Below are 18,521 nucleotides of genomic sequence, written 5' to 3' on the forward strand. Positions count from 1 at the left end.
GAGGACAGGAGGGGTGGTGGTGAGAGGATAGAGAAGGCAGTGAGAGAAAGCGCGGCCGCCATGTGACGGCTGGGGGAAGGGGAGTCCAGGGAGAGGAAGCATCAGAGCAAAGGTCCTGAGGTTGGATGCAGCTTGGTAAATGCAAGTCACTGAAAGAAGAGGGGGCAGCTGGAGCTACTGAATCGGGGTCATATGACACACAGCCTGGTGGGTCATGGGACAGAGTTTGAGTTTTATTCTATGAGTGGTGAAAAACCACTAAAGGGTCTGTATTAGTCTGTTTTCACACTGCTGATAAAGACATACCTGAGACTGGGCAATTTGTAAAGAGAAAGAGGCTTAATGGACTCACAGTTCATGTCGCTGGGGAGGCCTCACAATCATGGTGAAAGGCACGTCTTACATGGTGGCAGCCAAGGGAGAATGAGAGCCAAGTGAGAGGGGAAACCTCTTATGAAACCTTCAGATCTCATGAGACTTATTCACTACCACGAGAACAGTATAGGGGACGCCACCTCATGATTCAGTCATCTCCCACCAGGTCCCTCCCACAACACGTGGAAATTATGGGAACTACAGTTCAAGATGAGATGTGGGTGCAGACACAGCCAAACCATATCAGGGTCTATGGCAGGGAGTGACTTGACCCAATTTGCATGACAGAAGGCTTAGTGTGGCTGCCACACAGAGAAGGTAGGAGGGAGTGAGAAGCAGGCCAGCTGTGTCATGTAACTTTCTGGGTGAGATCAGTCACCAAAAATTGAAAAGCATTTTGGAAAGACAAGTGGTGAGTCCAGTTGTAAACTGCAGTAAAATGTGACACATGGTTGCCCCCAGCATCCCCAAGAGGCCAATGTCGTCCATCCCTCTCACCGGAGACAGCCAGACGGACTCGGACATCCTGGCCTTCATCAAAGCCAGACAGAGCATTCTGCAGAAGCAATGTAAGTTCACCTCCTTTGGTGGCTCCTCCAGGGCCACAGGTCACCAACACTTGTGGGGAGCACACAGTGAGGTGGGAGGGGAGTAGGGAGTTTCCTGCATGTTCCTGAAGCCACAGGACTGGCCTACCAGTCACTCACATGTGCCCAGCCTCCGATTCCTTCTTGAGAAAGCCTCAAGGGGCAGCATCAGAGACACCAAGACAGGCCCAAGTGAGTGGGCGGCCCAGGTGCTCCTGCCCCTCTTGGCAGAGCTTGCCCTCTGTCTCTTCCAGATCTTCAGCTCCTTTGTTCTCTGTCCCCAAAGTCAGCTGTCTCCTTCGCTCAGCCATCTACAAACAGGAAGGGGCTGAGCGATGTTTTGGTAACTCGTTGAACCCCTGGCTCGAAGACTCACTCCCCTCTCAGAGTGTGGTTCTTGCCAAAAAGCTGCAAGTGTAAACACTACTCGAAGGCCCAGGCCCGAGGACACGTAACAATCACAGAGGAAGTAAGTGTGGCGTGTCACACAACAGGAAGAGAAGAAGGCTCTTCTCGGCCTGCATCACTGCCCCCTCCGCCCCCAGCCCCATCCTCTTGGCAGCTGCCCATCTCCCGTCTGCGGTGGATGGGCCTTTTCTCTTTCTGCCTTCCATCCCCCACACACCCACAGGGCAAGCCCCAGGGCCCCTTACCCCAGGCCTGCATTTTGTCTTCGTCTCCTCCCCATAACCCAAAGGCTACTAGGCAGGCTTAACATTGCCTTCACATTGCCAGAAAGGCGCCCCCGCCGTGATGGTATCGGCCAGCAGATTGGATGTATAATGACTGATGCCTGCCCTGCGGGGCCTGCACTCAGCTTCTCCACCAACCGTGTGCAGTTTGGGCAGGAAGAGATTTGTGCATGGATGGAGCACCGCAGCTGAGAGCCGGCCTTGGTCCTGCTGTCCTCGCCTTGCTTGGCCGCCAGCCTGCTTCCTTACTATCCTCTCTTCACCACCAGGACCGGCAACCTCAGCACCACTATCAGGTCCTTTCTTAGGCCTGGGACAGCCCAGCTCTGCTGCGATCTTGTCTCATTCTCAGTTTCCTTGTCTAAAAAAGAAGACTGGATTCAGTGATCTCCAAGTCCCCATCTATGCCCCAAATACTCTGATGATATGTATCAGGCACTGAACAGTAATGAACAGCCAATCAGTCAGCAAACACTGTATGTGTTGGGTGCCTTCTTATGCCAGCTACTACTAGTGCTGGGGCTACAGCAGAGAACAAGACAGAGCCCAGCAGGTGAGAAACTGACATTCTAGGGGGAGGAAGGAGACAGACAATGAACACATCAACAAATAAGTAAGATCGTTTGAGGGGCTAATAAGTGCTATGAAATAACTAAGCTATGTAATGTGGTAGGCAGTAACTGGGAAGACTGCTTTTAGCTGGGTAGGTTGGGGAGGCCTCACCTGAGAAGAGAACTTTAAACTGACAGCTGCATCATGAGAAGGGAGCAGGCACGCCACGTTCTGGGAATGCACAGTCCTAGCAGACAGAGTGGAAAGCGAGAAGTCTGAAGGGAAAGCGTTTCTCGGCCACAAGGTGGGAAGGAGACCAGAGTGACTGGAGGGCAGGGAGCAAGAGCACAAGGACCAAGTCACACCAGCCTTAGGCACAGAGGAAAGAGATTTGGATTTTATTCTGGGTACAGTGGAAGCCCACTGAAGAATTTTAACCATGGAGTGATATGATGTGATTGATGCTTCAAAAAGCTCACTTTGTCATATGTAGTATAGATTGCAGGGGCCAAGGGCAGACCAGTTACCAGGCTACCATGAAAGTGCCAGCAAGGGATGACTGTGGCTTGGACTCACCAGTAGACTGAATGTGAGATGCAAGAGAAAGAGGAGAGTCAGGGCACCTCCTGGGCTTTTGATCTGAGAAGCTAAGAGAATGGCTAAATGATAAAGGCAGGGAAGCATGGCCATCAGAGGCAAGGATCTGGAGGGATGGAGAGTTCTGGCTACCCCGTTTGAAGTTTCAGATGATGTTTGACGTCTAAGAGGAGGTGACGAGTAGACAGGTGAGCATGAGTGGAGCTCAGAGAGAAAGTCTAAGCTAGAAAAAGAAATGGGCAAGTCGTCATGTCTGGATGGTGTCTGAAGCCACAGGACTGAGTACAGTGTCCTCTGAAGAGCAGAGATGGAGGCATTCAAATTGCTGAGAACAGCCCCCTGGGGCTCTCCAACAGTTGCAGAGAGAGAGAGAGGAAGCAGCGATGCTGAGAAGGCACTGCCAGGGTGCAAGGAGGAACAGCAGATGAGTGGGTATGGCCTCAGGCACAAGCTGGAGAAGCACAAGCTCCAAGGAGAGACGGGCCAGTAGAGTGTGGCAGGATGGAATGTGGACTGCAGGTCATTTTGCATGTCAGGGTGGTCATGGACAAGCGCTATTTAGCCAGGGGACTGGCGAGAGATGGAAGGGAAAGAGGCTGAGGCAGTGAGCAGATACAACTCCTCTAGGAGGTTGAGCATTGACAGGAGCAGAGAACTGGAGCTGGAGCTGAAGGGAAGCAGGAGCCCAGAGGGATGTTTCATGTGTTGTAAAGGGGTCCTGTGAAGACTTGCTCATGTGCTGAAACATGCAGAGGAGGGAAATTGAAGCTACAGTGGGAGAGGGGAGCAGAGCTGCAGGAAAAACTTCCTTGAGAAAGTAGAGGGGACGGTGTCCGGGGCACAAGTGGAGGAAGGCTTGGATATGCAGGAGATCCTTTGGAGCTGGGATATCCCTTCCCCTGTATCAAATCCATAGAAATCGACCATCATTCCTCCCCTCGAGAAGCCTACAAGCAAGCAATGTCTTTAATTTATGTTCACTAAGCTTTTGTACATATAAGAGAGATGTGATCATCTGTCTCCAAACAGAAGAGGCAGAAGTCCGGGTCCCTGTCAGAGCGGGGTCCTCCTGCTAACACTGTCCCCAGGCAGTGCAGAGAGCTGGATTGAAGGGCAGGCACTTGTATTAAAATATATACGGCAAATTACCATTTGTAAATGTTTTCATTTTTTATTGTTTCATTTGATGCTCTTAATGCTCCTGTAAGGCATGCAGGGCCAAGATTATGATCCCCTATTGACAGGTGAGGAAACTGAGGCACACAGCGATTGAATCACTTCCCCAAGGTTACACAGCTGATAAATGGCAGAGCCAGCACAACCTAGGTTTTCTGCTCTCTCCCCACTGGGCCACACTGTCTTGAAAAGCTGCAACTACCAAGATGTGCCCACCCTGCTGTCAGGAGTTCTCTCAGCCTCAGGAACAGGAACCAGCATTGACAGGAGGGGAGTGACCGCAGCCTTTACCCACCCTGCAGCTGTGGCGCTTTGCTCTCCAAACAACAGCAGCCTGGAAGTAATTCATCAAAGCAAACAAAACTTCCACAGCTCAATTTTTATTCCGAAAGGAAGAATATTCATTCTGGCTTTTCAGTGACAGGGCCACAAAGGAAGCCAAAGACAGGTTGACACCGGGTCCCTCTGCCACCAGGTCCCAAAGGGCCAGCAGGCGTGACCTCTCAGGACATACAGCAGATGGTTCTGGTCCCACCATGCGGCACTTAATATGCCGCCCACTTATCAGGGCACCCAGGCAAACACACAGGCCGCGGCCCAGGCACCTTCTCAGCCAAAGCAAACACCTCCGTCTCCCTGCCTGGGCTCTCGAATCTTAATTTAGCACACAGTGCTGCCGTGGTTACTTCAGGAGTGCTCATTAAGGGGAATTTGTGACTGTCAGCCCGGGAGCAGGAGCCCAGAGAGGGCAATTTAACATAAGCCTTGCCAGCTCTTAGGCTTCACCAAGGGCCAGGATGGATCTACTTGATTTAGGATGCGTGGAACAGCATGGAAAGTTTAAATCCCTGCCAGGGGCACGTGTGGACAGGTATATAACCCCCGTAAGGGGCATCAGTCATCCGTGGAGTCAACTCTGCCGTTTCCAACTGCCAAGGACAGTTTTTACACTGAGGAAATGAGGTTAACCCCTTTCTAGAGGGCCTTTTTGTTTTTAATCTTGCTTAATCGCTGAGTTTGGAAGTATTCCCATCTGGAAAGGAACCGTGGTGTGACCCCCATAACCATGAGTCTGTCTTCTCCAAGAGGTGTTAGGAAGAGGTCCTGCCTCTCCCAGCCCTCCAGCCCACTGGGAGAAACCCTCCAGCTCTCTTCTGTGTTCAGAAACCTTCCCAGGGAAAGAGAAAGAGCCCCGAACTGGGAGGGAAAAGGCGGAAATTCCCAGGCCATCTCCACTCTGCGTGACACTGGGCAGGTCACCTCCCCAAGCCTCCCTCTCACTGTCTGTATTGTACAGATTCCTCCCTTGCCCAGGCTCTGATTCTCCCCCAGATAATATCCATTAAAGTCCCTCATCAACGCCCAAGCACCAAGGAATTGTTAGCAGGGAAGTGGCCTCTGTGGTGAGAGCTGGCCCAACACCATGAGGTGTGATTTTTTTTTTAATGGTGTATCTGTAGCATGCCCTCCATTCTGGGAACCCACAGTAATCAAAATCCCAATATAGACAGAGCTTCATCACTTAAGTGGGGTCCATAAAGTGAATGAGCTGTAAATGGTGCCTTTTGTGTTGAGGTCTGTGCATGTAAGGAACTATGTCTTGGAGCAGAGCGTGTTCTCAGCCCTATTCTGTAGCATTTCTTCCTAGGCCCCACCCCACCCAGCCCTGTCATTACTGCATGAAAGTGTGTGAGGGGCTCAGAGATCATCCGGGTGGGAGATGGCTCAGACTCCATGCTCCTTACCACCGGCAGCGTTCACTGGCCCAGGCTGCATTTCAACAGTGCAGCAGAAACATCAGACCCCAGATCTCATCAGCAGCCACGTGCCCACAGGCCCCCAGCTCTTGCCCTGCCAGTCCTTGTACTAGAGAGACAAAAGCAGCGAGTTTCAGCCCTGGCCATGCCTCATAACCACCTGGACCCACCCCAGCGATCCTGACTTAATGGTTCTGGGCTGTGGTCTGGGCACCAGGATTTCTAGAGATTCTCCAGAGATTTCCATTGTGTAGCAGAGCTGGGAACCACAAGTCCAGAGTGACAGGAACACATGACCATCATAGGCTCTGGTGTACCTTGTCTTCTTACTTCCCATTCTAGGATTCAATTAGGACAGGTCGGAATGTCTTAAAAATAAGGACGATATTTGTTTAATTAAACAGCAAGGCCAGCCAGAGGTCTTGCACACAGAATTAGAACCGAAGGACCAAGGCCTCACAGCCGTGAATTATTTCCAATCTCTTCCTCCGCACTAGCTGGACATTCAATGTATCACCAAGAATTACCCATTCTTCCTCAGCAATATCAAGCCAACCAAGCCCACACTCGTCACCCACCACCAGGTTCCTGTGGCCACACCTGGAGGGCTGCAGCTGCCTGCTCACCTGTTCCCTGACCAGCTTCACCCCTCAGTCTCTCTGTCCACTGCAATTCTTTTAAACATTGTATTTATTACTTCATCCAAGAATCTCAGAAATTCTCTCTTGCTCTTATTAAATTAGCCAAACTTTAAGCAAAATAACTGCATATCACTCTTACCAGTTCTTCTCACCCTTTAATGTGCTAATGAATCGACAGGTTTTGTCAAACTGTAGATTCTGATCCAGTAAGTCCAGGGTGGACCATGTCTTAGACTCTGCCTTTCTTAACAAGCTCCCTGGAGATGCCAGCACTGCTGGTCCAGGGACCACACTTTGTGGAGCGAGAAGCCACCTTGCTTTTTCCAGGTATCTCATCTGCTCTAGCAAAGAGAAATGTGAGGCCCAGAGAACTGACATGACTTGCCCAAAGTCACACCATGGGTTGAGTCCTGGCTAGAACTCAAGGGCCCTGGTTCTCAATCCAGAGAACCCTCTCCATGCCCAGCCATGGGACGTGACAGGATAGGGGCCACGTGGTCAGGAGGAGCCATCCTGGAATATAATTAATATCTGGAGCAAAAAGCAAAGAGAGAATCTCTCTGGGGGTTAGGTAGGAGCATCAGTGAAAACTGTGGGGTTGTCCGGGTGTGGTGGCTCACACTTGTAATTCCAGCACTTTGGGAAGCCAAGGTGGATGGATCACTTGAGCTCAGGAGTTTGAGACCAGCCTGGACAACATGGTGAAACCCCGTCTCTAGTAAAAATACAAAAATTAGCCCAACGTGATGGTGGGTGCCTGTAATTCCAGATACTTGGGAGGCTGAGGCGGGAGAATCACTTGAACCCGGGAGGCAGAGTTTGCAGTGAGCTGAGATTGTGCCACTGCACTCCAGCCTGGGTAACAGAGCAAGACTCTGTCAAGAAACAAGGAAAGAAGGAAGGAAGGAAGGAAGGAAGGAAGGAAGGAAGGAAGGAAGGAAGGAAGGAAGGAAGGAAGGAAGGAAGGAAGGAAGGGAGGGAGGGAGGGAGGGAGGGAGGGAGGGAGGGAGGGAGGGAGGGAGGGAGGGAGGGAGGGAGGGAAAAGAAAAGATAAGACTCCAGCTTAGGTGACAGAGTGAGACGCTGTCTGAAAAAAAAAAAAAAAAAAAAAAAAAGAAGGAAAGAAAAGAAAACCGTAGGGTAGGAAAACAGGTGTCAGTCTCAGCCTAGGGAGGTGGAGCTTCTGCAAAGGACAAAGGGGGCCTCTTCCTTCAGAGCTTGGGGTATAAATGCAGCTCCTGGGAGGCAAGACACAGATGCAGTGCCCAAGACCCAGGGGCAGTGGCCAGTGGCCTCCCCTCCTCCCGATTCAATCCTGGGAAAAGTCAGTGTCGGCATGCACAGCCTAACCAAAAGCATCCTGTCTCCCTTTCAGGTTTGGGAAGCAATTGAATTTCCAGGAAGTGTCCAGCCATGCATTATGCCCGCAAGAATGAAGTACAGATGAAGGCAGCGCCCCTCACTTGCCCTGGCTTCAGAAGTGAACTATGGGCTGCTGGGAGCACCTAGTGACTTTGATTCCCATGGAGGGGGACTGTGTTTCTTTAAGGATGCTGTCCTGGAGGCCACCAAGACGCTGGCCAGGGCTGACCATGACATCCGTCCTGTGGTTGCTGGAGCTGCTGGCAGGGCCAGGCAATGCCAGAGTGCTGGGGCAGGGTGAGGGCTTCAGCTCACTGTTGCAGTGATGTTTCGTGTAGATCATTATAAACTTTTGAGAATATGAAATACACTGTCATAGTATAATGTCAGAGGAAGCTCACACCAATGGAATGTGGGGGGAATATTTTTATTTTTAGCAGTTTGCCAGCTCTCTCCCTTGGCCCATGCTCTGGTTTAGAAGCCCAGAAATGGCCATGACAGGTCCAGGCAGGATGTCCCAGCCACAGGCAAGGCAGTGGAATGCAGGGCATCCTGAAGGCCAATCCTGATCCCCAGACCATATCTTTCACCATCAGCCTCTTGGCCAGGATGACCTGGAGGCAGTGCCTGAACAGCTGTGTCTCCAGGGAGCCATCTGCCCTGCAGGGTCTAAGGACATCATAGCACCCAGAGAACAGCAGGCAGCTCCCGGGGGCTCTGCTGAGGGCTCGAGAGAGGGCAGTGTGTGTACCTTGGACCTCACAACCTTCACCCAGCCACTTGGGGCCTTGCAGGATTTGGGCCAATACTTCCCGCTTCCACAGGGAAAAACATAGCTGCCTGGGGGTCTTGTCTCCATGGACCCTTTCCATGACAGATCCGAGGGAAGGCGGGCAGCCCTCAAGGAGGTGCTTGAAGAACTGCCCCCTGGGCCGGGGGGGGCCGCGGCCAGGGAGCTGCAGCCAGGGAGGGGCCGCGGAGGGTGAGCAGGAGCAGCACCTGAAAATGAAGCTAACTGCATAAAACTGCTTGTCCACTGCTCCTGGTGTCTGTGTCCTATAAATATAGGACCTGGTGATCCTGGAGGGGGACAGAGAGGTAATATAGTATCATTGGCTTGATTTTCTTTTTCCTTTTTTAGGATTGGGTAACAGGATCATGCGAGAGGAGATAAAACCATTACATTTCTAAGCTAGGCAGGCCCATCGAGCTCCTCTAATCCACACCCCTGGTTTATACAGTTGGAAGAGCCGAGTGAAGGGGAGACTCGGCTTGCTGATCTACGCTAATTAGTGACAAATATCCCCTATTCAGGGGCTTCCCCTGACCACTCAAGATATCTTGAGTCACCCCCTAGTTATCCCCTATCCCATTTTACCATTTTTTTCTCCATCACTATCTGACATATTATCCTTCTGAACTTACCTATTTTTGTAATACCTGCAGCCCCCCATAATACTAAGAGCTCCAATGCAACAGGGACCTGTTGGTCTTGCTCATTGCTGTGTCCCAAGCACAGAGTCACCGTTCAGTAAACAGTCCTTCAGTTCATGAGTAGATGAGCCAGAACCCAGATGTGTTTCTCAGGCTAGTGTCACTCTGACTTCCCCTGGCTCTCATTGAATCCCATCGGGACAGGGGCCAGCATCTCTGGTCCACTCCTTGCCCTCACAGTTCAGTGGAACATAGTAAATCCTCTGTAAAGTCTGTAGAACCAGAGGAAGACCAAATTCTATTCTAGAAGGCTCCCCAAGAGTCCATGGAACACACATGTAAATGCACACACACACACACACACACACACACACACATTCTCTCTCTCTCTTTCTCTCAGGAGCCCCGAAGATGGCATGGCATTTGCCCCTGTGTAGCAGCAGCAGTATTCTTGGCATGCCTTAGTGCCCTCAGTCCTCTAGAGCTGGGTACAGTCACTGACTTTTTAATTTTCTTTTATTTATTTTTTGAGATGGGGGCCTCACTCTGTCAGCCAGGCTGGGGTGCAGTGGTGCAACCATAGCTCACTGTAGCTTTCAACTCCTGGGCTCAAGTGATCCTCTCACCTTTGGAGTCCCAAACTCCAAAGTTTCTGGGACTATAGGCATGCCCCACCACACTTAGCTCATTTTAAATTTTTTGTAGAGACAGGGTCTCACTATGTGGCTCAGGCTAGTCTCAAATTCCTGGCCTCAAGCGATCCTCCTGCCTTGGCCTCCCAAAGTGCTGGGATTGCAGGCATGAGCCACCATACCCTGCCAGAGTCTTCTGACATTAGATCTCCCACTGAGACATCATCCCCTGGATCCAAAGGCCTTATTGACAGAGATGCGTGGCATGGCCCCAGCGGGGTGTGAGCCAGCCTCCTGGAGCAATCACTAAGACAGGAAAGGAAATGAAGACAGAAAAACGCACTACCTCGGATCTGGGGCCACTGGTGTCCAGACCATATGCAAAGTGTGTGCAGCAACTGACCAAGGAGCCTTTTGCTCCGAACATCCCCTCCCAATGGAAACACGTGCTTGAGGGCAGTGCACCTTCCCAAAGTTCACTGGCCTCTGCAAATGGGAGAAATTGATTCAATGTTTTGAAGACTTTCCAGCAATCCACCTGGGCTCAGTGGAGCCATGGATGACAAGAAGTATCTGAGTTCACTCTAGGCCAAAATGTAGAGTTTTCAAAAACATTTTCTGGAAAGCAGCCTAGCCAGTGACTCCAGCCCAGTCCCTGCTAGAATTCAACTGGCTCTACCAATCCCTTGACAGGAAGTGGGGTGGAAGGAGGTTGGAGGAGGGAGGTTAAAATGTAGCTTGCTCAGATCTTGCTAAAAAGGATTTTTAGAAAGCAGATAGAGAAACTGTGGTATACTGAATATGTTGTTTTAATTCTTCACCACCAGAATAGAACTACACATCCAAAGCTTGGTCATGGCCCACTTTGACTAATGTGAGGTTGGCAAACATGATGCAGGCAGAGGCCTGAATTGTGCTCGCATGGTTTAGCTTGCCTCTTGCTCCGGTGATCTCTCTTAGGATGAACATGCCCTGGGTAGCTGCTGCCCTTTCAGCCTGGAACATCCAGAGAGCAGACCTGAGCCCAGTCTACAGCCTGGAGAAGAGCTTCCCAGGCAAGCCCAGCCCAGATCAGCTGAACTATGGCTCACCCAAAGACCTATTAGTATGAGAATATATGCTGCTTGTCATAAACCACTGAGGTTTAGAGTGGTTTGTTATAGCATTAATTGTAGCAATAGCAGACTGGCACAGAAATTGCAACCCAGAGACAGTACATGACTAGATCTAGGATTTATCAGTCCAGAGTTCATTGTCTCACCATACAGCCTGTGGAAAGGCACTGAAAGCATCCTGTATATGGAAAAGCAGGACCGCCACCTACAGCCATGATGAAGCAACAAGGACTTGATTTACCCTCCTGCTTTAAATGACTAAAAATGAGACAAAATCCTTTATACAAAGCAATGGTTTTCAGCCATTGGAAAACAAGCAATATAGGGTATGACTGATCCCCGAGAGAAGGGAAACAAGTGAGGGGGGCCCTATGATTGTTCCAACTTACTGCCTGCAGTGAGTTTTCAGGCTGCAGCCCAGGAAGGGGGAATCAGGTAGAGCCCAGTGGTTTGCCTGAGTTGAGGAAATGGAACTGGGAATCCAGGGAGGACAAAGTGGCTTAAATTTGCAAGGCAGAGTCCCAGGGATGAGAGAGAGAGAAGGAGAGAGAGAGAGGAGAAAAAAGAGAGAGAAAGAGAGAGCATGCTCTGGAGATATTCAGAGGGTTACCCTTGAGTCTTCAGCTAACTACTGATCAACATCTTCATGTGAGGAAATTACCCAAGGCAGGGGAAAGAACCACCAGGAAGGAACAGGTGGAATAATTTCCCGAGATAACACTGGGTTGGGAAGAGTTCATGTTTCCAACGGCCAGAGTGGAGACACCTCCTCCCAAAACGGTCATTGTATAGAGACACAGAAGGTACTGCCTCAGAAGTGGGGCCAAATTAGTCCTAGATGATAGATTGCTCTGATCCCACCTAACGAAGCTTAAAAAGCCAGCCCCAAAGGAGTCAAATTGTTTCCAGTAAGTTTCCAAGTAACTTCACCGAGTCCCAAAACAAAGCTCGAAAATATCTAAAGGAATATGAAAAACAAACCAAAAAGAAACCAGCATCCAACAATATAGAATCCAATATGTCGGCCGGGCGTGGTGGCTCAAGCCTGTAATCCCAGCACTTTGGGAGGCCAAGACGGGCAGATCACGGGGTCAGGAGATCAAGACCATCCTAGCTAACACGGTGAAACCCCGTCTCTACTAAAAAAATACAAAAAACTAGCCAGGCGAGGTGGCAGGCGCCTGTAGTCCCAGCTACTCGGGAGGCTGAGGCAGGAGAATGGCATAAACCCGGGAGGCAGAGCTTGCAGTGAGCTGAGATCCGGCCACTGCATTCCAGCCCCAGTGACAGAGTGAGACTCCGTCTCAAACAAACAAAAAAAAAAGAATCCACAATGTCTGGTGTTCATTAAAAAATAATCAGGCATGCAAAGAAGCAGGAAAATATGGGCCATCAGAGGAGAAGAACAATCAATAGAAATAGAGGCCAGGTGTGGTGGCTCACACCTGTAATCTCAGCACTTTAGGAGGCCAAGGCAGGAGGATCACCTGAGGTCAGGAGTTTGAGACCAGCCTATTCAACATGGTGAAACCCCATCTCTACTAAAAAATACAAAAAGTAGCCGGGCATGGTGGTGCATGCCTGTAATCCCAGCTACTCGGAGGCTGAGGCAGGAGAATCGCTTGAGCCTGGGAGGCAGAGTTTGCAGTGAGCCGAGATTGTGTCACTGCACTCCAGCTTGGGCAATAAGAGCGAAACTCTGTCTCAGAAAAAAAAAGAAAAGAAAAAAGAAATAGAAATAGCCCCAGGCATGGTACAGTTGATAGAGTAAATAGAAACATTTTTAAAATGCAATGGGTGTGTGTTTCAAATCTAGGCAGAAAAATGCTCCTTGTAATTCCTTAAACATAAACATGGCTCATTCATCTGGTCATTGTTTTGACAAGGATGTGCCATCCATTGTGCTAAGTTCTGAGGATTCAGAGGTGACGGAGTCAGAGGTGACAGAGACAGAGAAAGTGCCAGCATTCTTGGAACCTACATTCTAATGAAGGAGAGGGACAAGCTAGGCATGGTGGCTCACGCCTGTAATCCCAACACTTTGGGAGACTGAGGCGGGTGGATCACGAGGTCAGGAGTTCAAGACCAACCTGGACAACATGGCGAAACCCCATCTCTAGTAAAAATACAAAAATTAGCTGGATGTGGTGGTGCACACCTGTAATCCCAGCTACTCTGGAGGCTGAGGCAGGAGATTCGCTTGAACCCAGGAGGCAGAGGTTGCAGTGAGCTGAGATCGCGCCACTGCACTCCAGCCTGGAGTCTCACAACAAGAGCGAGACTCCTTCTCTGAAAAAAAAAAAAAAAAAAAAAAACATAGGAGAGACAATAAGCAAGTAAGCAAGACAATCTGATAAAGAAGGAGTTGGTGTTAGCTGGGCATGGTAGCAAGCACCTGTAGTCCCAGCTACTTGGGAGGCTGAGGTGGGAGGATCCCTTGAACCCAGGAGGTTAAGGCTACAGTGAGCTGTGATCACGCCACTGCGCTCCAGCCTGGGTGACAGAGCAAGACCCTGTCTCAAAAAAAGAAGAAGGAGTTCGGGGTGGGGTAGGATGGGCTTGGACTCACTGTCAAGGTGGGTGGGAGTGTGAGAACCCGGCAAGGTGCAAAGAGAGAAGCAGGGAAGGGAAACTTAGGACAAAGGTGGCAGGTTAGGTATTGGGTGATGGGAAGAGGCCTAGGATGTGGAGCTTGGCAAAAAGGGGACTTGTGGGGATTTGGGCCACGTGAGCACGTGAGGGAGACGGCGTTCCTTCCCTAACACGTGTCCAGGGACTGCCAGGGCTCTGAGGCAAGAGCAGGTGTAGAGAGGTTGGCTGTGAATGTTGGAAGTTGAAAACGTATGTGTCAAATATGGGAGGGAAAAGCAGTGTTTCCTTGAATACAGGCTCCACCTCACCTTGCGAAAAGTGGCCTCTGAGTGTAGCCCTGGATGCATCTCTCAAGGAATAGGAGGAAGCAGCAACCTTTTCAGAGTTAACTGCTTTATTTGGGTTTTCCATGGCCCCGTGCCAGCCAGCAGGGCTAAGCCAGTTTCACCCACACTGAGCGGAAACTCAGCAAAGGGCAAGAAGCACGCCAGTTCTTTCCATTCCCTCAGCTCCTGATCTCAGGAGGGCAGCCCCTCCCCAGGCCAGCACCCATCCCCTTCTGGCCCCAGGTGGGGGATGCTCTTGTTATCTTTTCTCTGAAATATCTCCTGGGTTTGCCTTTTCCATCACTGTCCTTAGACTGAGGCAAGCAGTCCCCCTGCCTTTAGCCCCATGTTTTGGGGGGAACCTGTGCTTTGACGTGCTTTGCTAGAGACTTTCTAAGTCTCCCTCTGGTGCTGGGACAAGCCATGACCAACAGCGTCATCCATGCAGGCCACTCCTAACACAGTCCAGGCCTCGTGTGGGTCTCAGTTCCCTTTTCTTCTTTCAGGAAGCTCTCCAGCGCCTGCACAGGGTTGACCAGCTGTCCCAAGGTGCTCTAGGACTCATGCCTGTGAAGCTGTTCTAGGGCTTCCTCGTCAGTCCCTGGTTCCAGGAAAGCAGGCTGATGAGTAGATCATTCCTGCTGGCTGGTGTGGCATTTCTTTCATGGCACTACCTGGGATTGGGCCACCAGACCTGTGCTCACATGCTGATTTGAGGGACTCAACAGTCCACCACAGGGCAAAGAATCGTCATGTGAACCAATTAGACAATAAACAAATGCCGAAGTGCCTCTTCCCTGTCATTATTCTAAATCTACACAAATCAGTCATTATACCTCACATGGGCTCACGAATTTGGTACTAAATTTTTTTTCATCAAATTGTTTATACACACAGGGGTCCACCCACAAAAACATATTTGCCGGGACCCTCACACACCAAGAGCAACTGGCCCCCTCTCCCCTCTGGTTTCCGGGCTCAGTATCTCTCCCAGGCCCCGGGGACGCTCTGCTCCTCCCTGTCTCGGCTGCACTCCTCATCCACATCCCAGCTCACAGCAGCCCAGGCTTCCTGCTGCTGCAGCTCCAATGACTCTCAACTCTGGGTTTTTCTTATAGTCTGAGAGGTGGGGGGACGTAGGGAGATTCGTTAACAGGGGATGTCCAGCAGATATTTTAACAATATCTTTCATGGCCGGGTGCGGTGGCTCACGCCTGTGAGGCTGAGGCAGGTGGATCACGAGGTCAGGAGTTCAAGACCACCCTGGCCAAGATGGTGAAACCCTGTCTCTACTTAAAATACAAAAATTAGCTGGGCGTGGTGGTGGGTGCCTATAATCCCAGCTACTTGGGAGGCTGAGGCAGAGAACTGCTTGAACCCGGGAGGTGGAAATTGCAATGAGCCAAGATTGTACCACTGCACTCCAGCCTGGGCGACAGAGCGAGACTCTGTCTCAAAATAAATAAATAAATACATACATACATACATACATACAAATAATATCTTTCTTTTTTCAATTTGAGTGGCCATCAAGAGATGCGGGTATGATCTTCCCACTCTTGTCATGCTTCCAAGGGCATTGGCCTAATATGCCAGGACAAGCTGACCACCCACCCCTCCATTAAGGTTCACAGAAGAGCAATTTCCCTGCAGCACTTACCACAGCCACCCAGACAAAGGGGTGGAGAACTAAAGCCTGTGACAGACAGTGTCACTGCCCTGCCAGATCCCCCCAGCCTGCCTGGAGGTCACATGCAGCATTCGTGGAATGTCTCCATCTACACCAGTAGCATTCTGTCCTAAGCACCTGCATCTTTCTACGCACGGGGACTCTCTGGCCACAGGAGTGCTCTCAGCCCACAAGCAGGGCAGGCTGGCAGTGCAGGAGTTAACCTCCCCAGGAGCAATCCTCAATTAACAAGGGACAAGTGTAGGTAGATAAACACCCCAGCTTCCTTGCCACTCTGTGGGACAACTCTACAGCGTGTTCTACACAGGATGGGGACCCAGTTGCCTGTAACAGTCACCTGTGCAAAAACACGCCCTGAATCGACTGCCTTCCATTCCCCACTCCCCTGTTTGCGCATCCTGGGGTCAGGTCCCGGATGAACCACGCACACCCACATCATGTCTCGGGACCCGCGCTGAGGGAAGTCCAACTTAGACAAGGGCATCTGTTTCAGAATTATGGGTAAGGGCTCTTGAAATCACGCTCTCTGGGCTGGTGGAAACGGGAGCCCTCTGCCCCCACTTCAACCACAGCTCCACTCTTAACTAGGCTTCAGACCGGGGCTCTGGCAAAGATTTCATGTGTGAGAGGAATCCTGTTCCTTAAAAAAAGAAAGATGCAATTTCTGAGCAAAATTAGTAACAGGTGTGTTTGTTTGTTTGTTTGTTTTTTCAAGGCTTTACTTTGAATCACCCTTCAGCTTTCCCTGGTCCATCTGCTGGTCACAGCACGAGCTGGCCCACCTCTGAGCTCATACTCACGAGGGCACACAAAGACCCCTACACACCCGCGCCACCGCCGCCTCCATATAGGATGCTGTGGGGAGACTCCGGAAGCCCAGGCTCCCACATCCAAAGCTTGCTGCTCCAGCCACGTGGTGCAAACTATTTGGGGGGCACAGTTAGGGAGGTGGCATCTAAAACCAGTGCTCTCTGTCTCCACTTGCCCTTTCTACTACAAGGCACGTACCTGGGGCAGGAGGGCCTTATCTTCTCCCCTGCATTCTAGTTTGGAAAGTGTCCTTTTTCACCCATACGGATATGCGTCTATTGAGGGGCTCCACAGTGAATACCTATGTTGGATGGTGGGATGGGCGGTCTGTCCTGTCCTTATCTCAGGGCTCGTTCAGATGGAAAGAGGCTCGTGCCCAGCTGCTCTGTTTACTCTGCATTCTCTACCCATTGTACACTGAATCGATTGGGCAGATGGGGAGGGGGTGTTGTTTTTCTTCTTTTTCCCCAATCTCCTTATTAGTTCAGCCTCAGAAAGTCCCTTATCACCTCCGGATGTCAGGCCACACTCTGTCATCAGGCCTGGCCATGTCAGGCTCTCCATTAATTGATTTTGCCCTCCCCCTTGGGAAGCATAAATTGGCTCTGCCCATTAGCAGCAATAATTCCCTGAAAGGGATTGTAAATCATGCCTTGTGTCCACCCAGAGCCCACAGCAGAGTGGTGCTCACGTAGGGAGATGTTGGACAGGGAGGTCCCTGCAGCCCTGCTGTTTTTCTCCTAATCTTGGCCAAGTGCTGACCTCACAGGACCACAGTGGACTAGGAAGAGTAGCTGAATCAGGTCCCAGCACACGGAGGGCGCTCAGTCAGTGTGTGTAGAGTGAGTTAAGGCAGGAAGCGAGGGAGGCAGGATGGGAACGTCCTCTCTGGTGCAGAGAGCTCTGTGGGCTTCTTGAGCTGAGATCTCCCCCAAAGTCCACCATGATGTTGCCCTTTCTGTGGCTATCGTGGCCCTAGGGTTTTCAGAAGTCCCCCATTAAACTGAACATGCTTCTGAGAAAGACTCTATCCTAAACCCCAGCCACGTGAAGTCTTGTTGGGCTTGGGTGGTTTTGAAAAACTGATGTAAGAGGGAGATGTGAGGGTGCAACCAGAAGAGAGTAGAGAGGCAGCAGTGCAGAGAAAGAGCCAGGAAAGGCAGGAGGAAGCTGCGCCGGCTGACTTTGCCAGAACATGGTAGAGTCTCAACAGATAGTCCCAGCACACAGTAGGTTCCCAACAGATCATTCGTAACTGAATGGAGTGTCCGCCCACAGTGAGTCTGGTACCACTTCCTACCCAGGACCTGAGGGAGGGAAGGCACCTTGATGGCTGATTCATCCCTCCCTCTACCCCAGCCCACCTCAGACATCCCTGTGTCCCACTACGTTCACCCCCTTCTCCCATGCAGATAGTCCATTCTCTTTTCCTTCATTTCCATCCCCCTTAGAACAACCGTCATTACCTGTGGACTGTGTCCAGACTGCTTGAAGATACTCAGTGCTACAGAGTTGCTCAGTCCTGCCTAAGCCCTGCAGACATCCATGGATGAGCTTTCTAAATGATACACGAGAGAGCTCTCCACGTATTGAGTTTCTCCAGGGCAATCAAATAGGGTTTGACTCTCACACTGCCTTTCAGATATAATTCTAACCCTTGCTTAAGCCAGGAGCTAGTGCATCTGTAGTAGAAATGAGTGCCAGCACTCTGTTGCCCCATCTGAGTCCAGATGCTTCCTTCTCCCTCCAAGACAAGCCCACATCCCAACAAGGTGCCGTCTGGGAAAGCTCCGGAACCATGTGAGATGGGGCTTGCTCAGAACCACTTCAGAGATCCCCAGATGGCCTCAGAGGATTCCAGAAGCAGCAGAATTCCAGAGAAGGTGGGCTCCATCACACCACCCCCAGACAGGGCCATGTCTAAGCCACAGGATAGACGAAAGCCTGCAGGCTTGTCACTCCGTTGGGACGTTCTTGGTGGTGCGCAACTGTAGTCCCAGCTACTCAGGAGGCTGAGGCAGGAGAATTGCTTGAACCCGGGAAGTGGAGGTTGCAGTAAGCTGAGATCGCACCACTGCACTCCAGGCTAGGCTACAGAGTGAGACTCTGTCTCAAAACAAACAAACAAACAAACAACAACAACAACAAAATAACAATTGGGAAGTAACAGAATACCTAAAGGT

General features: G+C 50.8%; 1 protein-coding gene across 10 annotated transcripts in view; it reads left to right on the forward strand.

Annotated features, from left to right (window-relative positions):
- LOC105489673 (kinesin family member 6) overlaps positions 1-8,673 on the forward strand; it is a 388,549-nt gene extending 379,876 nt beyond the window's left edge. For 8 of the 10 annotated variants that reach the window (XM_071097101.1, XM_071097098.1, XM_071097100.1 and 5 more), the window contains 2 exons: positions 838-944; positions 7,753-8,673. In XM_071097101.1, the coding sequence (XP_070953202.1) occupies positions 838-944; positions 7,753-7,769 (124 nt within the window). In that variant the 3' untranslated portion in view covers positions 7,770-8,673. Of the gene's footprint in view, positions 1-837; positions 945-1,216; positions 7,222-7,752 lie in introns of those variants that run through there. The other 2 variants (XM_071097107.1, XM_071097102.1) reach the window with 2 other exon arrangements.
- Positions 8,674-18,521: the final 9,848 nt, after the last annotated feature.

This window comes from Macaca nemestrina, chromosome 5 (genome assembly GCF_043159975.1).
Source record: "Macaca nemestrina isolate mMacNem1 chromosome 5, mMacNem.hap1, whole genome shotgun sequence".
Classification (NCBI taxonomy): domain Eukaryota; kingdom Metazoa; phylum Chordata; class Mammalia; order Primates; family Cercopithecidae; genus Macaca; species Macaca nemestrina.